This window comes from Salvelinus sp. IW2-2015, linkage group LG17, assembly GCF_002910315.2.
Source record: "Salvelinus sp. IW2-2015 linkage group LG17, ASM291031v2, whole genome shotgun sequence".
Taxonomy (NCBI): domain Eukaryota; kingdom Metazoa; phylum Chordata; class Actinopteri; order Salmoniformes; family Salmonidae; genus Salvelinus; species Salvelinus sp. IW2-2015.
Genome location: NC_036857.1, coordinates 8851210 through 8873602, shown reverse-complemented (window position 1 = coordinate 8873602; position 22393 = coordinate 8851210). Strand labels below are relative to the sequence as shown.

The window sequence follows — 22393 nt, the reverse complement described above, 5'->3', positions numbered from 1 at the left end:
ATTCAGGAGGCGAATGGCAAAATGCTTTTTTTCTACAAGATTTCTTGTAGAAAATGCCAGTGAATGGTCTCTGAACAGCAGAAAGGGACTTCAAAGGCCTCTGAATTTGGGTGGGGTAGGTTGTGAGAGACTCCTACTACTTGTTGGGCCCAAAGGCCTCGACACTTCTTTCTACACACCTTAGTGCTAATTGAAGTTGTCTGGTCTGTCCTAGCAAGCCTGGCAGCCTTAACTCACCTTCAGTCCCCGTAAAATATATAATTGATTAACTTTATTTTTCATTTTCCCGTACTGGTCCTCACTGCCCAAAGTAATCATTGCCCTGGGGTGACCAGCTGGGTCAAACCTATGTTTCAATTAGTGAGCTGAATATGGCGCACAGACAGACACACTAATACCAGACGGACAAACAGACGGAGCAAGGGAAGCGCTTCCTGCACATACTGTAGGCCCACTCTCCCATCCTGCGTATAGGTCCCTCTGGAAATGCTCTGATGTTAACCTGTCTAGGACTGGGGTTCCGCTAGCCAATGAAATTGCAGGGCGCCAAATTCAATCAACAGAAATCTCATAATTCACTTTTCTCAAACATACAAGTATTCGACACCATTTTAAAGATAAAATTCTCGTTAATCCAACCACAGTGTCCGATTTCAAAAAAGCTTTTCGGCGAAAGCATAACATATCATTATGTTAGGTCAGCAACTAGTCACAGAAAGCATACAGCGATTTTCCTACCAAAGAGAGGAGTCACAAAAAGCAGAAATATTGATAAAATCAATCACTAACCTTTGATATTCTTCKTCAGATGACACTCCCGGGACAACATGTTACACAATACATGTATGTTTTGTTCGGTCAAGTTCATATTTGTATCCAAAAACCTCAGTTTACATTTGGCTTTGCCTCCAAAACATCCCGTGAATTTGTACAGAGCCACATCAAATCACAGAAATACTCATAATAAACATTGATAAAAGATACAAGTGTTATCCACAGATTTAAATATATACTTCTCCTTAATGCAACCGCTGTGTCAGATTTCAAAAAAACTTTACGGAAAAAGCAAACCATGCAATAATCTGAGTACGGCGCTCAGAGACCAACACAACCCAAGAAGATATCTGCCATGTTGGAGTCAACATAAGTTAGAAATAGCATTATAAATATTAACTTACCTTTGATCTTCATCAGAATGCACTCCCAGGAATCCCAGTTCCACAATAAATGTTTGATTTGTTCCATAAAGTCCATTTATGTCCAAATTACTCCTTTTGGTTTGCGCGTTCAGTACACAATCTAAACTAACGACGCGCGGGCAGGTCCAGGCAAAAGTTCAGACAGTCATATTACAGTCCGTAGAAACATGTCAAACGAAGTATAGAATCAATCTTTAGGATGTTTTTAACATAAATCTTCAATAATGTTCCAACCGGCGAATTCCTTTGTCTTCAGAAATACGATGGAACAGAGCTCGCTCTCACGTGAATGCGCATGGCAGACCTTACTCAATCCCCTCTCATTCGGCCCCACTTCACAGTAGAAGCATCAAACAAGGTTCTAAAGACTGACATCTAGTGGAAGCCTTAGGAAGTGCAAAATGACCCCATAGACACTGTGTATTCGATAGGCCAAGAGTTGAAAACTTACAAACCTCAATTTCCCACTTCCTGGTTGGATTTTTCTCAGGTTTTCGCCTGCCATTTGAGTTCTGTTATACTCACAGACATCATTCAAACAGTTTTAGAAACMTCAGTGTTTTCTATCCACACGTGAAAATGCTGCCCCCTATCCATAACAAGGTAATTACCTCTTCATTTCACATGATCTCTGTCCACAGTTTGTATAGAGTGTTGCAACATTTGATTATGAAGAACATTGGAAATTACCAAGGTTCAACCAGGCATATTTTCCTGGCCACATGCCTGGATTTGACCTCTGTCCCCTTCCTTCCCCTCCCTCAGGACCGTAAGCTGACCAAAGTGGAGCGTCAGCGGTTTAAGGAGGAGGCCGAGATGCTGAAGGGGCTGCAGCACCCCAACATCGTCCGCTTCTACGACTTTTGGGAGTCACCCGTCAAAGGGAAGAAGTGCATTGTCCTGGTGACTGAGCTCATGACCTCCGGAACACTCAAAACGTGAGTGTGCTGTCAGACCTGCTGGAGATGGGAGAGATGATGGTCAATGGAACAGGCTATAACTGGGCTGCATCTATACATAAACGCAACACAAATATTTTTTCTAATGCATTCCCCCAACAAACCAGTCAACATGTGTGCTGGAGTATTATTTATCATTGATCAGATGACTAAGTTTGTTTTTATCCCTAGTACTGCAAAAAGAGGCAAGGGGTGATATGCACATTAATAGTTGCGCCAAGTTAGCCCCAAGTTAAAACGAATTTGAGTCGATTATCAATCCCAAGACTGTAGAATGTATTGATGGTGATACTGATGTCCTTCCCTCCTGTAGGTATCTGAAGCGCTTCAAGGTGATGAAACCCAAGGTCTTAAGGAGCTGGTGTAGACAGATCCTAAAGGGCCTCCACTTCCTCCACACCCGGGACCCTCCTATCATCCACAGGGACCTGAAGTGTGACAACATCTTCATTACGGGCCCCACCGGCTCCGTAAAGATAGGAGACCTGGGGCTGGCCACGCTCAAGAGGGCCTCCTTCGCCAAGAGTGTCATAGGTAGGAGATCCAACCTGACTGCATCAGTAACACATGGTGTCTCGTCATCTATTAGTCTTTCTCAAATGGACAACAGCCTCCAGATTCTAATAGTATCCTCCTTTCTAACCTTTGACCCCTGTCCTCCCAGGCACCCCAGAGTTCATGGCCCCAGAGATGTATGAGGAGCACTATGACGAGGCAGTGGACGTCTATGCCTTTGGGATGTGTATGCTGGAGATGGCCACCTCAGAGTACCCCTACTCGGAGTGCCAGAATGCTGCACAGATCTATCGCAAAGTCACCAGCGTGAGTCCACATTTTAACATGTACACCAATTRAGCTTGTATAGAGGTAACACTCTCACAACTAGGGTAGACACAAAAATTAATTGTGGCCCTGTGACTAATTGCAAAATAATTGCCTTGCAAAATGATTCAGATCCCTTGGTTTTCACATTTTGTTACAAAGTAGTATTAAAATGTATTTAATTTTCATGTTTTGTAAACAATATACACAAAATATCTTCAATGTTAGTGGAATATTTTATTTGTAATAATAAAAAGATATAACTAAATTATAGTTGTAGAACAAGTGTTTAGCCTCTTTGTTTAGAGGATGCCTAATTTAGTTCAGTTAAATGTGGTTTAACAAAACACAAGTTACATGGACTTGAAGTTGACATCAGGGCCTAAAATTAACACTGGCCACCTGCCAAATGCGGGTAGATTTTGTCATTGGCAGGCAAGATGTCTATTTCACCAGCCATGTTGGCTGGTGGTCAGGGCTCCACATTGTGAGCATTTCACTCGCCTTTGTGAATAAAAATAGTCAATTATGATCCCATTTATAGTAAAATAAATGCTGCAGTAGCTGTTTCAAAGTATTTCTGCCTTTTTGGGGGGGGTTCATAGCCGTTAAATTCATTGCACAAATTCAAAACTAAGAATCTTATATAGCCTATTTCACTTAGTGCTGCAACACTGTCTGGCCGGGCTGTGCGCACGTGAAGAGCTGAGTGAAAGATTTTTTTTTTTAGAAGCGCTGTGCACAGGTAAGTCTAATTTACTTGAAACGAAAGTATTGTGTTTCTTGGCCATTTACATAGTTTTGTTCAAAAGCTAGGTTGTTTTTCTATGTTTGAGTTTCTACTACTAGGGAAGAGAAGACAACGCTTCTACTYGTCAGACTCAGGGTTGCCAGGTTCTGCTAAAATTTAGTCCAATGACTACACTCAACCTGCCCAAAAGGCCTGAAAACTAACCCAATTTTATTTTCCCCAAAAAGTTGCCATATTTATACAATAACCTTTTTCATAACGTTATCTAGACAATCAAGGAATAGCGTAGGAACTTGTAACGACATTAGAAGAAAGAATTGTTTTCCCTCAAAATAAGAATTATTGAGAGCTATAACATGTTGTAATATTATTATTWTTTTATGTCGCAAGGGAAAATTCTGAGTTTTTAATAAGGGAAAATTATATTTTCTTTCAATGGATGTCGACTAAACTTGTTTGACTGCTATGATTTTAAGCAATAAGGCACAAGAAGGTATGGTATATGGCCAGTATACCACGGATAAGGGCTCTTAAGCATGATTCAACACAGAGCCTGGATACATTCGTTGGCCATATACCACAAACCCCCGGGGTGCCTTATTGCTATTATAAACTGGTTACCAGCGCATTTTTTTGGTCATACCCATGGTTTAAGGTCTGATTTACCACAGCTTTAACTATAGATAAAGCAGACAGGAGAGTTTGATTAAAGTTGGACAGAAGATCTCAATCTCTGAGCAAGAAACACTTGGATGAACAAACTGTTAGGCTATCTGCCAATTTTTCTATTATGTGCCAGATGTTAAGCCTACAAACTGTTATAAATGGCCCATTTGCGAGATTGACTTGTCATTTCAATAGGCATAGGCTAGAGTAAAATCGGGGTTTTTATAATTGTAATTCAACTTTGCCATGGTTTGCTCAGATAAAGACAGGTAGCCTATATCCCTTGATAGGTCTACATTAGCCTAGACAAGATGTAGGCAAGATGTAAACTGAACGATTTAGCAGCTTGCTTAGTTCAAACAGATTAATTTATTCAACATGAATAGCGAGGTGATTTCGAGGTAAGTGGTTGTTTCCAATGGCCTGCTGGAATAGGATACTGAGAATGGGGTCATAATTTAAATTAGTGAATGAATTATGTATATATCAAAGGAGGTCTGTGGCACCTTAATTGGGGAGAACAGGCTCATGGTAATGTCTGGAGCGGAATTAGTGGAATGGTATCAAACACATGGTTTCCAGGTGTTTGATGCGATTAAATTTGCGCCGTTCCAGCCATTCATATGAGCCGTCCTCCCCTCAGCAGCCTCATGTGGTGTTTGTATATACTGAATATGCTTGTCAACAACAGTCAGTGTTTAGGCAATTTTTAAAATTAACAATCTTGACTACTGTTAATCTAATGCGTTCTAACAACTGATCGGCAATTGCTATAGAGCTTTGACTTCCAATTTAATTATCTAAACATATCAGATTCGTCACCCGAGCGCGCAACAGAACGTTGTACTGTCTACACTCGGTTTGTTGTTTGTAATGTCTACACTCAGCTGGGACTGCAAGTTTGTGTTCCCTTTTTTTGTGTGGATTCCGCGAGTGCTAGCTGGCTGTACTACAGACACCTGTCGTGGGAAAGACTCATTGTTATCTTTTCGTAAAACAACTGGTTGCAGTAAAGAGCCAACCTGGATACTAAGGAGATCCTGAGGGAAATTGACGAGTACCAACAGCTTTACGCTATGGAGGAACAACATACTCCATCATGGAAAGATCATACTACCTCACAAAATAACTTTAACCCGAGGGGGGGAAAAAAATAAACAGATTCATCTACAGACACGGACGAATTACTTACCATTGAAGTAGAGCCTAGTGCTCTGGCTGGAATCCATGCAACACTGGAAAAGTTGTGTGAGGAGGTAGCAGGGCTGAGGGAGTTTAGCTAGAGTGAACTTCTCACGCTCCAAGGAAAACAAGGCACTCGCAGCCAAGGTAAAAATCCAACATGGATTGTCTACTCAGGGGAAAAAAGGTGATGGAGTCGCTACTAGACATACAAAGTCGTAGCATGCGTGAAAATTGTTTGTTTTTTTAAATCTATTTTTTTTCTCTTCTGGGATTCCTGAGGACACATCCAATAATCCAGAGAGCACGATCAGAGAATTCATGCAATCTGCCTTGAAACTTCCTATAGAGACTGTAAACAAGGTGGCTTTCCAATGATTACACAGGCTTGGAACTCAGAGCGACAAGACCAAAGGTCCCCGACCAATCATCGCATAATTTGAACACTACCAACAAAAGGAGCTGATCAAAAGCAGGGGAAGGGAGCTTAAAGGGTCCAAATTCTGTCTCGATGACCAATTTCCAAGGGAGATAAACGAACATCGTAAGCGACTGTATCTGGTACAAAGGGAGAAGGGTAAGCGTGCCTTTCTCATTGTGGACAAACTCTTTATAGATGGACAGCTTATTCCGAGACAGCTCCATAACATCATGGCTGTACTAAATTCTACAGGGACTTCAGGTTACGAAAAAAAAGTATGGGAACTGTAAAAATATCTAAACACTATGAAGTCGATATGAAGGTAATCGCTCTACAAACTATAAACACCGTTCCCTTAAGGAAATCACAAATATTATGGACACTTTAGAAATAGTGGATATTTGGAGACTAAAAACCCCGACCTAGTGAGATATACATGGAGGAGACTTAATCAAGCTAGTCGTCTTGACTACTTGTCTTTCTCTCTTGCATCAAAGGTTAAAGTTTTAATAGGATACCGCATGCGATTGGATCATCTAATTGGAATTCACATAACTCTTCGTTTTTCCACGTGAACGGGGATATTGGAAATTTAATCAAAGTTTACTGGAGGACAACTTAGTTAAAATAAGACAAAAATAATTTATAACTGAATTTCTCCAGTATAATATAGGTTCAGCAAAATCCATTTATTGTTTGGGAAACCTTTTTAAATGGTACCTTCAGAGGTCATTCAATATTCATCAATAATAAAAAAGCAGTTTCTGGCTAAAGAGACAAGACTAACAAGGGAAATCCATGAACTAATAGTACAGGTAGATAGCAATGAAGACGATACTACAGAGATACAAAAAACTTGAACTATTCAAGAACAATCTAATGTAATCTATTACAAAAAAATAAAGCAAACTGGATGGAATATGGAGAAAAATGCACAAAATTCTAACTGAATTTCCAATACAGGAACGCTAACAAAAATAGTTTGCAGAAACTCGTTACTGAAGACGAGTCATCTATGATTCTCCGAATTATATTTTAAGAGGAAGCTAATTCTTTTAGGCAGATCTCTTTTCCGTATCATCCTCTCCCACTGAATTAAGATTACGGTAAGGAATTCTTTCCAAATAATATGGAAAATTAACATATTTAAAGATCAGTGCGAAGGCCAAATTACAGAGGAAAAACTGAGGCTATTAAATCCTTTGTCTGGAAAAACCCTAGGGCTTGATGACATACCGGTAGAGGTATATCAAGCCTTTTTTTGATATACTAAAAGCTCAATTGTTAGTTTGTTTTTTAACCACTTCTATAGAAATGGTAGTCTGTCAGGTACTCCGCAGGAAGGTCTGATTTCTCTATTGTTAAAACAAGACCCAGATGGCAATTATAAAGACCCAGTCTATCTAAAAAAAAACTGGAGGCCCCTTACACTTCAATGTTGTGACGCAATAATACTAGCGAAATGCATAGCACTCAGAATTTAAAAGGGTTTTACCAGGTATTTTTCATCCTGATCAGACAGGTTTTTTACATGGATGATACATTGCAGAAAATATACGACAACTACTAGAAATAATAGAACATCTAAGCCAGGCCTGGTATTTTATAGCGGATTTTGAAAAGGCATTTGATAAAGTAAGACTGGATTTTATTTATAAATGCCTGGATATTTTTCAATTTCGGTAAATGTCTTTTATAAATTGGGTAAAAATAATGTAAAGCAACCCCAGGTGTAAAATAGTAAATAACGACTACTTCTGAGTTTTGAATTGGCAGGAGGAGTTAAACAAGGGTGTCCGCTGTCACCGTATCTATTCGTTATGGCCATCGAAATGCTAGCTATTATAATCCGATCCAATAACGACAGAGGATTAGAAATCCAAGGCTTTAAAACAAAGGTGTCCATGTATGCCGATGACTCAAGTTTTATATTAAGTCCGCAAGTTAGATCCCTGCAATGTCTCATTAAAGATCCAATTTGTAAGTCGCTCTGGATAAGAGCGTCTGCTAAATGACTTAAATGTAAATGTAAGATCTAGATGACTTTTCTGTACTCTCTGGACTAAAACCTAATTATGGTAAGTGTACAATATTACGTATTGGATCTTTTTTAAAATACAACTTTTACATTACCCTGCAGTTTACCTATAAAATGGGCTGATGGTGAAGTAGACATACTTGGTACTCATATCACAAAAGGTATAAATACGCTCCCCACAATGAATTTCAATAGAAAACTTGTAGAAATAGACACGCTCCTGCAACCATGGAGGTAAATACCTGTCTATTTATGGAAAAATTGCCCTGATTAATTCCTTAGTCATATCTCAGTTTACTTACTTATGGTGCTGCCTACTCCTGATTCATTTTTCAAATCATTTGAGCAAAAAATATTTTGCTTCATCTGGGATGCTAAACCAGACAAAATAAACCATGCTTATCAATATAATGACTATGAATTGGGTGGGATGGTTCTCAAGTAGATTACTWAAAAGCTCATCCATTGTTTAAAAATGGCCTTTTTGCCTTTGTGCAGATTGATGCGCCTCATTTTCGATTAATTGAAAATGATACTAAGAAAAAAAGTATCTCTCTTTTTCAAACAAGCATTGCAGAGCTGGCTACAATTTCAATTTCCTCCCCCTGAAAAGAGAGAACAAATATTATGGCTGAACTCAAATGTGCTGGTTGATAAAATACCTGTATTTATGCGAAAGATGTTTGAAAGGGGTGTTTTGTTCTTAAATTACATTGTAGAGTTATGTCCTTCATGGAGTTATCAGAATTGTACGGAAAGGTCTGCTCAATCCAAGAGTACAACCAATTGATTACAGCATTACCCCAAAAATGGCAGCGGAAGGGGGTAGGGAACTGGTCTGTCTGCCAGATCAAAAGATCAAAATTGGCGGAGGAATAAAAATAGCATAAATAGGAAAGTATACCAGTTTAATTTGAGGACCAGATGTTGACAACTGCCATACAGATCGCAAAATAGTTTAAGAGATTTTTTGATGGACCGAATTCCATGATACAGGGTATATGAGTTGATATATAAAACAACGCAAGATTCAAGACTTTGCTTTTCAGCTAAAATTATTATATAGAATTCTTGAATATTTGGGCATAAAATCATCGAAGCTCTGCAGATTTTTTGTGAAGACCATTTATTTTGGTATTGCCCTCAGGTAGCCCGTTTCTGGTCTCAGGTTCAGGAATGGCTGAAAATAGCATTGATCTAAAATTGACCCTAGAAATAGTACTGTTAGAGATCTGTAGAGACCGGGTCAGCCAATTACTAATAAAATAATTTGACTAAGTGTATTAGTAATCTTCAACTCGCAATCTGTGGATTTGATTAAGATTGAAATTGTACGTTAAACATCACAGCATAGTTGATAGATATGTGTTGTGTAGAAACGTTAAGTGGGTGGCCAGCAGAGATGGATGGCTGAGGTTGGGATGTGGAATTGAAGACAAGTGGTGTGGAGTTAGACTGATGGTCAAAGATAAAAGTAAAAATAAAAAGTATGTCTGACACTGAGGGAGTGTTTTTACAACCAATGCCGGTTTGCGTGAGGCTGATGCCGTGCAGTTTTACACATGCATATACACACACTCTCATCCAAATAAACGCATACAAGAACACACACATACCTGTAATAGTGCCAGACATGCACACAAAACATATACAGTTGGCATTGCTTTATGATTTTAGTGTGTTTGCTGTTTCTTTCGTTCTTTCATTTTTCTTCTTTAGTCATTCTCTTAGTTGTTGCATTGGTGGGGGTTCTTGGGTGGGGAATGGAATTAATTTTATTTTTTATTTTTCATCTTGGGGGGCTGTGGGAGGGGTCTCGAATAGTTGAGGGACAGCTATTGGGAACTGTGGGGAGGGAGGGGGGGGGGGGGCAGTCAGTCTTGGAGGGTTCGGGTTGACACTTTTTGGCCTTGTGGGAGATCTGAGCAGGGCATTGAACCTGGATGCTTCTGTGTGTCGCTCTGAATGGGAGTCTGTTGGATGACTGGTATGATGTAGTTGTTGAGAGGCTTCACTGCAAGTATATTGTATGTTTCACATATTCAATAAAAAAAATTGCATATAAACATAAGGCTACAACAATAAACTGAAGTTATAGGCTATTTATTAAATTGGTTTGCCAGCTCCAGGTAGGCTACACAAGTGGCACATTGATTTGCAATGACTCCAGTGATATTGTCATTTCAACATTTATTGTATCAAATGGTAGCCTACAATGGCATATCAATTAATAGGCTTGATGGCCAACAGAGGCAAATGTATCATTCTCTGCATTTAATGCCAGTTTCATTGAGGACTTTTCCCCATTTTTAAAAAGAACCACGCGAGGGAGTTCCATAACTTCCATTTCAAACTCCTGCAGCCCCCAAGACACAAAAACTGAACATGCATAAAACACTTGGCTTGATACTGTTTTCTTTAAGCAAATTAGAAATGGCCCAAAAACCCGCAACCCATGACCAATACATTTTCACCCGCCACATCATTTTCAAAGTAGCCCAATTTGCCTGGAAAGTTGTGAATATGGCAGCACTGGTCAGATTCAATCTCACAGGCACAAATATGACTTGATTCACGTTATCACTGTAACCTCCCACCCTTAAAGGGGCAGGTGAACATTTTGTCTCCTCTGATATTTTGGTTAATTGACTCGGTCGCAAAAAAATGAAATCAAACAATATACATCACTTCTTACTAGTAATACATTTGTTTTAGAAATATTACAAAGCATGCTCATCAGTTTTTATTGTGTTTTTGTAATTTTAGTGGGACAAAAATATTTGGGCTGGTAAAAAATCTGAGTTAAGGGTAGATTCTAATTTTATCTACCTGCCACAGGTACAAACTTTTTTTATATATAAAAAAAAAAATGTATATGTGTATATATATATATATATATATATATATATGCCCTGGTTGGCATGATTTTTGAATAGCTAACCTTTCCTCTGTCTCCATACATCTGTAAGGTTCCTCAGTCAAGTATTGAATTTCAAGCACAGATTCAACTACAAAGACCAGGGAGCTTTTCGAAAAAGCCTAGGGCAGTGATTGGGTACTACAATAGGGCAGTGATTGGGTACTAATAACAAACCAAACATTGAATATCTATTTAAGCATTGTCTAGTTAATAAATATGCTGTTCTATTATAATATGCTATTATGTATTAATTCACCCAGACACCTCAAAGATAGTAGTCCTTCTGAACAGAGCTGATTTAACATTTAAAAAAATAAACAGCTACACAGTTCAATGGCTGTGATGGGAGAGAACTGAGGATGGATCAACATTGTAGTGACTCCACAATAATGGCCTAAATGACACTGTGAAAATAACCTAAATATACACACACACAAAAAAATATATTCCAAAACATGCATTTTGTATGCAACAAGGCACTAAGGTAATACTGAAAAAATAACATGGAAAAGGAATACATTTCTTTTGGCCTAGATGCAAAGCCCTATGTTTGGGGCAAATCCAACACACACAACACATCACTGAGTAACTGCCTCCTTATTTTCAAGTGTGGTGGCTGCATCATGGAATGGGTATGCTTTACATCTGCAAATACTGGGGAGTTTTTCAGGATACAAAGAAACGGGATAAGGCTAAGCACAGGAAAAATCCTAGAGCAAAACCTGTTTGTCTGCTTTACACCAGATACTGGGAGAGGAATTCACCTTTCAGCGGGACAATAAGCTACAACACAAGGCCAAATCTACACTAGATTACCAAATCTACACTAGATTTGGTAATCTACGCTTACCAAAAAGACAGTAAATGTTCCTAAGTGGCCAAGTTAGTTTTGACTTAAATCTGCTTGAAATACTATGGCAAGACTTGAAAATTGCTGTTTAGACATGATCCCCAACATTTTGACAGATGAGCAAATAATAAGAAAATAAAGAGCATCACAAGGTCATAAAATAGGTTTTCATTTTCTAACTAGGGCTTTACCTTTTTTTTTGAATGACCTCTCTATACTCTCTATATTAAAGAGATTCTCTGGTACTTTTGTATACTTTTTATCCAGTAGTTCTGAAAGTAACGCTCACAATCTAAAAGTGGTTCCCGAAAATTGCATACTACGTCACGTGCTGGTTTGTGCACCATGTCAATCCTCTCGCTCTGCTGTGTGTGCATCTGGCTAGCTGTCACTCAAATGGTGAAGGGTGAAGCTCATTGGCTAGAACTCTAATTGTGAGGGGACTGGCCCACGTGGGGGACAATGGTGCAGCACAGCGTCCAGAAAAAGTTTCTTTCAAACTAGGGATTTCGTGGTTAATTYAGGTCCGACGGTAATGCTGATCATAGATCTTGCATGTATGAACTACACATCGACACACCCAGTCCAACGCAGGAGGTTAATATATTTTGTAGTCGCCAAAGATCCAGAGCATGTCTTTTTAACCATGTCTTTTTAACCAGACTTTTAATCAGTCCCAAACCCCAGTAAAAATTGGCTTTTAATTTATTTGACTTTCATTTATCTGCATGTCCAGCCCTTTATATTTAGCCTCACAATTAAGTATTTTACCATATTATTTTCAGGACAACCAAAACCAAGTAAAACGCAAAACAATTTGACAAAAAGAGCTGCATTCATGAGTTTTAAGCAAAAACTTGATAATGACTTTCTATGAATGCTGTAAGTGCAGAAATTGTTTGTTCAGTGTGAAATGAATATCCAACTAGTCAGTGACAACTGTTTGAGGTTTAGAATTTGACAGCAACTGTGAGCTTATTACAGTATTATAGACACTGTCCTGGGATTTCCTATGATCTTCTATGTAGAAAAACCCCTTACCTTCTAGCGACTCTTGTGTAGCTTGTGAGCGTCATAGAGCAAAACATGTGTTCGTGAGAGTAAGCTTTTCATCAATGGTTTTCAATAGTTTGTAGCGCAAACCATTTTGGATTTAACAAATGTGTTTTGTAAAAAGACCCCCTTTGGGATCCGCCCTTTTCTCACAAACACCACTCTAGCTCAGCACCCATTTTTAATAACAGACTAATGGTTGGTTTCTACAGATGCAGAAGAAATAAACATACAATGGTACAAGTCTGTAGCTCACACACACGTGACCATGAGAAAATGAGCTTTAGATTGAACTCAGTAAGCCCAGTCTATTGGGTTATTACGGAAGAGGATGGTTTGACGATAGCAACTGTATTATTATGGCTTTCATGGTACACTATTCCACAATGGAAATGCCCCATTGAATGTAAGGAAATGCAATYTCTTTCCAAGGAAGGGGTTATGTTACTAGAGCCCCATGGGTTTTGATACTTGAATAACTCCCTAGTATGACAAGCTTACTGGACAGTAAAGATGGTTATGATGTGGCACTGCCCAGGGCTGTTGTGGTGACTGTATTACCGCCACACCAGCGGTAGCGAGTCATGAAGGCAGTCAAATTCCACATAACCGTTTTGGTAATTAGGCTTCTCCAAGCTCTGATGCTGCTGATGGTCATTAGTAGCCTACCAAACATTCTGACTGCCTGGTACTCGGCACTCGATATTGTCCCTCTAATCACTCTGATGTAATAGAAATTCTAATCAAACACTTCATGAGAGCTCATGTTTTGCAACATTTCTATAGGCTATGCAATTGRGTGAGAAAATAGTGATGCCTTCTATTAAAAAGAGGATCCCATCAGCTTTCTATAGACTATTCCTATTATATGTATCTCAGATTTCCTAATATTAAGCACATTGCTTGTCTTCACAACAGTGACTTTTGATAAGGGTGTTTTCCTGCTAACGGAACATTTGCGCTTATAGCCTACTGCCGTGTGTGTGCATTGCTGTGCTTATAATGTGAAGAAATAGCCTAATAATTTATCAACATTGTAAGCTAAACATTCTGATCTGTTGCATCAGCCTCATTGCGTAAAAATGCTTTTTGATGCAAGAGGTTGAATTAGCATCTATCGCATCCCACGACTGTCCCAGACTATGTTTGGAATATTTATTTCTCGCACAGTATAGTCAACTTTTGTACAATGGGGGATAGTAGAATGACATAGGCTAGGGATTTTGTTGTTCATTAGGCCTGCTCATCTTGTTGGCTGACGACAAAGTAAATGTGGACAGTTCTTCCAATATCTTCAATATGCGCATCGGAAAGGATGCGCGCAGTTGCATCCTCGGTGTGTTGGTCTTCACTTGTAGCCTGTGAGAAAGACCCGATCACGTGAGTGAGAGGTGCTTCAAAACACGCAGGGAGAAGGGAATTCAAATGATTATATGCAGCCCAAGGGCACAACAGCCACAAAAGGCATGGATTTGTTTTAAGGGGCATTATGCCACACAAAGGGGATGCTGCCGGGAAATTCAACGCATTATCAAGTGCTTGTCAAATTGTGAATGAGAGACTGAAGTGTGTACAGCCTGCACAAGAAACAAAGCAGAGCTTTTTTCAAGCCATAATTAATCGCGTCATGTATCTTTTAGAATGTATTAAAAATCAAAACATATAGGCCAACGTTTGTGCGCACTCCCTCAAATACTTTGGTAGGCTGGTCATGGTTCACATCAACACCATCATGCCAGAAACCCTAGACCCACTTCAATTCGCATACCGCCCCAACAGATCCACAGATGATGCAATCTCAATCGCAGTCCACACTGCCCTTTCCCACCTGGACAAAAGGAACACCTATGTGAGAGTGCTATTCATTGACTGCAGCTCAGCGTTCAACACCATAGTGCCCACAAAGCTCATCACTAAGCTAAGGACCCTGGGACTAAACACCTCCCTCTGCAACTGGTTTCTGGACTTCCTTACGGGCCTCCCCCAGGCGGTAAGGGTAGGTAACAACACATCCACCACGCTGATCCTCAACACTGGGGCCCGTCAGGGGTGCATGCTTAGTCCCCTCCAGTACTCCCTGTTTATCCCACGACTGCGTGGCCAAGCACGACTCCACCACCATTAAGTTTGCTGACGACACAACAGTGTTAGGCCTGATCACCGACAATGATGCGACAGCCTATAGGGAGGTCAGAGACCTGGCAGTGTAGTGCCAGGACAACAACCTCTCAATGTGAACAAGACAAAGTAGCTGATCGTGGACTATAGGAAAAGGAGGGCCGAACAGGCCCCCATTAACATCGACGGGCTGAAGTGGAGCGGGTCGAGGGTTTCAATTTCCTTGGTGTCCACATCACTAACAAACTATCATGGTCCAAACACACCAAGACAGCTGTGAAGAGGGCACAAAAACACTTTTTTCACCCTCAGGAGACCAGATCCTCAAAGTTCTATAGCTGCACCATCGATGGCATCCTGACCAGTTGCATCACCGCCTGGTATGGCAACTGCTCGGCATCTGACCGTAAGGCGCTACAGAGGGTAGTGCGTACGACCCAGTACATCACTGGGGCCAAGCTTCCTGACATCCAGGACCTATATACAGTGAGGGGGAAAGTATTTGATCCCCTGCTGATTTTGTACGTTTGCCCACTGACAAAGAAATGATCAGTCTATAATTTGAACGGTAGGTTTATTTGAATAGTGAGAGACAGAATAACAACAACAAAAATCCAGGAAAAACGCATGTCAAAAATTTTATAAATTGATTTGCATTTTTATGAGGGAAATAAGTATTTGAGCCCTCTGCAAAACATGACTTAGTACTTGTTGGCAAAACCCTTGTTGGAAATCAGAGGTCAGATGTTTCTTGTAGTTGGCCACCAGGTTTGCACACATCTCAGGAGTGCTTTTGTCCCACTCCTCTTTGCAGATCTTCTCCAAGTCATTAAGGTTTCGAGGCTGACGTMTGGCAACTCGAACCTTCAGCTCCCTCCACAGATTTTCTATGGGATTACGGTCTGGAGACTGGCTAGGCCACTCCAGGACCTTAATGTGCTTCTTCTTGAGCCACTCCTTTGTTGCCTTGGCCGTGCGTTTTGGGTCATTGTAATGCTGGAATACCCATCCACGACCCATTTTCAATGCCCTGGCTGAGGGAAGGAGGTTCTCACCCAAGATTTGACGGTACATGGCCCCGTCCATCGTCCCTTTGATGCGGTGAAGTTGTCCTGTCCCCTTAGCAGAAAAACACCCCCAAAGTATGTTTCCACCTCCATGTTTGACGGTGGGGATGGTGTTCTTGGGGTCATAGGCAGCATTCCTCCTCCTCCAAACACGGCAAGTTGAGTTGATGCCAAAGAGCTCCATTTTGGTCTCATCTGACCACAACACTTTCACCCAGTTGTCCTCTGAATCATTCAGATGTTCATTGGCAAACTTCAGACGGGCATGTATATGTGCTTTCTTGAGCAGGGGGACCTTGCGGGCGCTGCAAGATTTCAGTCCTTCACGGCGTAGTGTTACCAACTGTTTTCTTGGTGACTATGGTCCCAGCTGCCTTGAGATCATTGACAAGATCCTCCCGTGTAGTTCTGGGCTGATTCCTCACCGTTCTCATGATCATTGCAACTCCACGAGGTGAGATCTTGCATGGAGCCCCAGGCCGAGGGAGATTGACAGTTATTTTGTGTTTCTTCCATTTGCGAATAATTGCACCAACTGTTGTCACCTTCTCACCAAGCTGCTTGGCTATGGTCTTGTAGCCCATTCCAGCCTTGTGTAGGTCTACAATCTTGTCCCTGACATCCTTGGAGAGCTCTTTGGTCTTGGCCATGATGGAGAGTTTGGAATCTGATTGATTGATTGATTGCTTCTGTGGACAGGTGTCTTTTATACAGGTAACAAGATGAGATTAGGAGCACTCCCTTTAAGAGTGTGCTCCTAATCTCAGCTCGTTACCTGTATAAAAGACACCTGGGAGCCAGAAATCTTTCTGATTGAGACGGGGTCAAATACTTATTTCGCCCATTTAAAATGCAAATCAATTTATAACATTTTTTACATGCGTTTTTCTAGATTTTTTTTGTTGTTATTCTGTCTCTCACTGTTCAAATAAACCTACCACTAAAATTATAGACTGATCATTTCTTTGTCAGTGGGCAAACGTACAAAATCAGCAGGGGATCAAATACTTTTTTCCCTCACTGTACTAGGCGGACTAAAAGGCTCCTTAAGAGCTTCTACCCCCAAGCCATAAGACTGCTGAACAACTAATCAAATGGCTACCCGGACTATTTGCATTGACCCTCCCCCAGCTTTGTTTTTTCACTGCTTCTACTTTCTGTTTTATTATCTATGCATAGTCCCTTTACAAATGACCTCGACTAACCTGTACCCCCGCACATTGACTCTGTACCCCCTGTGTATAGCCTTGTTATTGTTATGTACATTTCCTGTGTTTATTTATTTACTTTAGTTTATTTAGTACATATTTTATATTAACTCTATTTCTTGAACTGCATTGTTGGTTAAGGGCTTGTAAGTAAGCATTTCACGGCAAGTTCTGTACCTGTTGTATTCTGTGCATGTGACATACGATTTGAGGAAAGTATCCTTTTTATATTTTTCAATTGTATTCTTCATACTATTTAAAAAGTTTAAACCCAAAGGTCTGCATCATTGGGCTTGTAGGCTATGTGTGCAAGCCAGGAGATGCTAAATGTGTTTGTTAATTAACGGTCAGTTACCTTGAGACTGGCAGTTATTTGCTTGACAATCACCGGCTGATTAAATTCTGTGACCGCCGCAGCCCCATCTAGAACCCCCACCAGTTCTTCACAGATCCAGCCTTGAGGGTGTATTCCACTCCATGCCAGTGAGGAAGAAAGCATGCAGCAAACTGTTTTTAGATTGGGGGGGGGGTTCGGAGTCATGATATATTTGATGGGTATTGATTCTGCGCTCTTTAAACTTGGCAGGCACTGCTGGAATGGAGTGACTCACCTTATCCTGGTTTCAGATCTGTGCTTTAGCTGACTCTTCTGACTAGCCTTATCAATGATAATCAGAGGACTTGGCTCTAAAGCACATGCCTATGCTAAGGATAGTCAGTGCAGTTGGCTAAGGCATGTACAGTGCAGTCAGAAAGTATTCAGACTCCTTCCCTTTTTCCACTTTTGTTTTTACGTTACAGCCTTCTAAAATTGATTTAAATATTTTTTGTAAATGTATTGAATATATCAAACAGACTTACGTTATTTACGTAAGTAATCAGACCCTTTGCTATGAGACTTAAAATTGCGCTCAGGTGCATCCTGTTTCCATTGATCATCCTTGAGATGTTTCTACAACTTGATTGGAGTCCATCTGTGATAAATTCAACTGATTTGGAAATGCTCACACCTGTCTATATAAGATCCCACAGTTGACAGTGCATGTCAGAGCAAAAACCAAGCCACGAGGTCGAAGGAATTCTCCGTAGAGCTCCGAGACAGAATTGTGTCGAGGAAAAGATTTGGGGAAGAATTGAAGGTCCCCAAGGACACAGTGGCCTCCATCATTCTTAAATGGAAGAAGTTTGGAACCAAGACTCTTCCTAGAGCTGGCCGCCCAGCCAAACTGAGAAATCGGGGGAGAATGGCCTTGGTCAGGGAGGTGACCAAGAACCCAATGGTCACTCTGACAGAGTTCCTCTGAGGAGACGGGAGAAACTTCTAGGACAACCATCTCTGCAGCATCCACCAATCAGGCCTTTTATGGTAGTGTCCAGATGGAAGCCACTAGGCACATGACAGCCTGCTTATCACAGTTTGCCAAAAGGCACCTAAAGGACTCTGACCATGAGAAACAAGATTCTCTGGTCTGATGAAACCAAGATTGAACTCTTTGGCCTGAATGCCAAGCGTCATGTCTGGAGGAAWCCTGGCACTATTCCTATGGTCAAGCGTGGTGGCAGCATCATTCTGTGGGGATGTTTTTCAGTGGCAGGGACTGGGAGACTAGTCAGGATRGAGGGAAAGATGAACAGAGAAAAGTACAGAGATCCTTGATGAAAACCTGCTCCAGTGCTCAGTACCTCAGACTGGGGCGAAGGTTCATCTTACAACAGGTCAACAACCCTAAGCACACAGCCAAGACAATGCAGGAGTGGCTTCGGGACAGGTCTCTGAATGTCCCTGAGTGGCCCAGCCAGAGCCRGGACTTGAACCTGATCGAACATCTCTGGAGAGACCTGAAAATAGCTGTGCAGCGACACTCCACATCCAACCTGACAGAGCTTGAGAGGATTGTCAAGCTTGTAGCGTCGTACCCAAGAAGACTTGAGGCTGTAATTGCTGCCAAAGGTGCTTCAACAAATTCTGAGTAAAGGATCTGAATACTTATGCAAATGTGACATTTCTCTTTTTTTTATGCATTTGCAAATATTTCTAAACTGTTTATTTGTCATTATGGGGTATTGTGTGTAGATTGAGGGAAAATAACAATTTAATAAATTTTAGAATAAGGCTGTAACGTAACAATGTTGAAAGCGTGAAGGGGTCTGAATACTTTCTAAATGCACTGTACATATCTGGAACCAGGCTACCAAGTTACCAGGCTATATCCACCTGCTATTAAACACACAACCCCCTCTTTCTGGAAGCAGCAGTGTTTCACTGAGTCTTCTTTACTCTATGCATATCAGTGCCTTGGAGAGACCAGAGATGGTTATTTATAGCTCCTTTATCAAAGGGAAACCTCAATAGCTATAAACCAGACTACATGCAGTACATTATAGCATCTGTATGAATGTGCCAGTTCCTGGCCTAGTTTTTTWTTTTTWTWTTTTTTTTACATTTAGTGTTATTTATTTTTGTCCATATAGTTGCGGAAAGGGTCTTGATTAAATCATTAACTATCTGACAAGTGATATAGACGACACCTGAAATGTGATGTAGGTTAAGGACTCGTTTTGTGCATGTCTCCATATCAAGAAAACTCCCAAAGTCAGGATGCCATCACTTAAAATGAGGTGTTCAAACTAAGACCACATTTGGAAACAAAATAACCTTTGGTCATATTATCATGCTGTTTTGGTGACTATATGTGGCCATCTCGCTCTGTGTTTTCACCCTTATTTCCCCAACCCGCTGAGTCCGGCCTTCGCTCTGAATTATTTGTTTTCCTTTCTCTGTTCTCAGGGAGTGAAGCCTGCCAGCTTCAACAAGGTTGTGGATCCTGAAATCAAGGAGATTATTGGCGAGTGCATCTGCCAAAAGAAAGAGGAGCGGTGAGTGACTGTACCCGCCTCTCGGCCACAGGGCCCCCAAGGTGCCCTGCCATCCCTCCGCACCTCGCCTCACCTGCCCACGTCCTATCACCACAGCGATGATAGTCGGTGCTCTCAACAACATTGCAATCTACCCTCCCGATCTGTAGGGTGTCCTCTGCTAAGTTATATAATAATTGGTTTGATACGGAGGAGAAAATATCCCTTAGAACCCCCTCTGTGGCAGGTTTTCATACTGAGGTTATTGTGTGCTGTGCTCTCTGTCCTTGTCCTGGCAGCTAATAAACAGAGGGTACTCTTAGATAAGGGCTTATCCTGTTCTTATGGCTGTGTACAGACGGAGACACTGAAAACGTTGGTGCTCAGCGGAGTCTGTTTTTCAGCTCATGCATGACATAACTATTGAGTCACTTTGTACTTTCAGACTTTGACTTTCGTCTCTTTAATTTATTTAATGTTGGCCTAATCTCTGAAATGACAACAGAAGATCAGTTGGAGCCATGCTATGTTATCACAGTGGTGAAGGTTGTTTTTCTTGTTCCTTTCTCCCAGGTACTCTATAAAGGACCTGCTCAACCATGCCTTCTTTGCGGAGGACACAGGGGTGCGGGTGGAGCTGGCAGAGGAGGATGATGGGAAAAAGGCAGCTATCGCCCTGAAACTATGGGTGGAAGACCCCAAGAAGCTGAAGGGGAAGTACAAGGAGAGTGGCGCAATTGAGTTCACCTTTGAACTGGAGAAAGAGACTCCAGAGGGCGTGGCCCAAGAGATGGTAAGATGGATGGTTGAAGACATGGGTGGATTATAGCGTTAGACTGGTTGAACAGACAATCCAAGGTAGAGTATGAATTTGACCTGCATAAGAATATATTTGAGAATTTCTGATTCTTTGTTCCTCATCACAATATTTCTCAAGTCAGTGTGTTTGTCATTATTCATTAAATGTAACCATGTTGGGTTGTGTAGGGCAGCAGAGGTCTCTGTTGGGTTACTTGTCGTGTAGGGCAGCAGAGGTCTGTGTTGGGTTACTTGTCGTGTAGGGCAGCAGAGGTCTGTGTAGAGTCCAGGCAGACAGTGTGCCGACAGTGCTCTGATCTCATCAGGGAATGTGCCCTCATGCAGATTAGTAGTGATACGATTTGTACTTCCAAGAGTCCAATGATTGCGGTTTTCTTTTTTTCTTTCTGTTTGCATGTTTTTTTCCAAGGAATATCCACCATCAGGTAAGACCTGGTCATGCCTTGTGACAAAACACTGGGCCAGAGAGGCAGCATATATGTCTCTCTCTGTACTTAATTAACCCAGCGATAAGATTAGAGTGCTCAGACCCTTGGTGTGGTTTTATATTTCTGATGGACCTAGCTACTGTTTTCACCTGTTCACCTCTTCTCAGACCCCACATCTAACTTATTTCAGCCTTTGTCCAAGCTGTTTAAGTGAAAGCAGGTATGGGCTTTATACCAGGTTGAGGAGCACTGGGCTAAAACACTGCCTCTGTAGTGAAACTAGAAATCGTCTCACTGGATGCTTGCAGATGGCAAAGAGCGTTATAGAGTGTAAAAGTAGAATAGTGGATTCGGCAGTTTCAGTCACACCCGTTTCTGACAGGTGTATAAAATCAAGCACACAGCCATGCAAACAACATGACAAACATTGGCATTAGAATGCTTTACTGACGAGCTCAGTGTCTTTCAACGTGGCACTGTCATAGGTTGTTGCTTTCAACCCCATTTTGGAATTAGATGTTTGACAAGCAGGTGTCCACATACTGTTGGTCATGTTTACCTCTGGTGTTAATTGTAGAAAAGGAAGAAGCTTTGTCTTTATTTTGGCCTGGATTAACTCCATCTGTTTGTTCTCTTATGTTGTGTACCGACTGTTCAAAACGGCCATGAGCAGACTTCATTTGTATTCTTCATATCTCATTGTGATGGTCACCAGAGATGTGCCTAGTTTGAATCTCTCTTCTTGTGCCTCAGCATCACTGTCTATTCCATGGGTGTCAAACTCTGGAGATGGAGCGTGCAGACAGTGCATCCTCATTGTACTGTGGGCGCATTCTCCCCCTCACCTCCAAAACGACCGTTACAGCTGGACCAAAATTCCCCCAGCATGGGGAGATGTCAGGATAGAGGGATGCAAGCAGGACAGCTTGCTGTCTGACAAAATAATCGATGACCCTGATTCTCAGTAACACTAAGCATGTTAAAATTTGGCCCGCGGGGTAATTATATTTGGCCCGCGAGACAATACCAAATTACT

At 41.2% G+C, this 22393-nt stretch overlaps 1 protein-coding gene across 1 annotated transcript in view; it reads left to right on the top strand.

Annotated features, from left to right (window-relative positions):
* Positions 1-22393, top strand: part of LOC111976864 (serine/threonine-protein kinase WNK2-like) — an 80047-nt gene that overhangs the window by 25580 nt on the left and 32074 nt on the right. The window contains exons 3-7 of the mRNA XM_070448166.1: positions 1965-2137; positions 2472-2692; positions 2823-2980; positions 20043-20131; positions 20684-20903. Coding sequence (XP_070304267.1) covers positions 1965-2137; positions 2472-2692; positions 2823-2980; positions 20043-20131; positions 20684-20903 — 861 coding nt within the window. The remainder of the gene's footprint in view (positions 1-1964; positions 2138-2471; positions 2693-2822; positions 2981-20042; positions 20132-20683; positions 20904-22393) is intronic.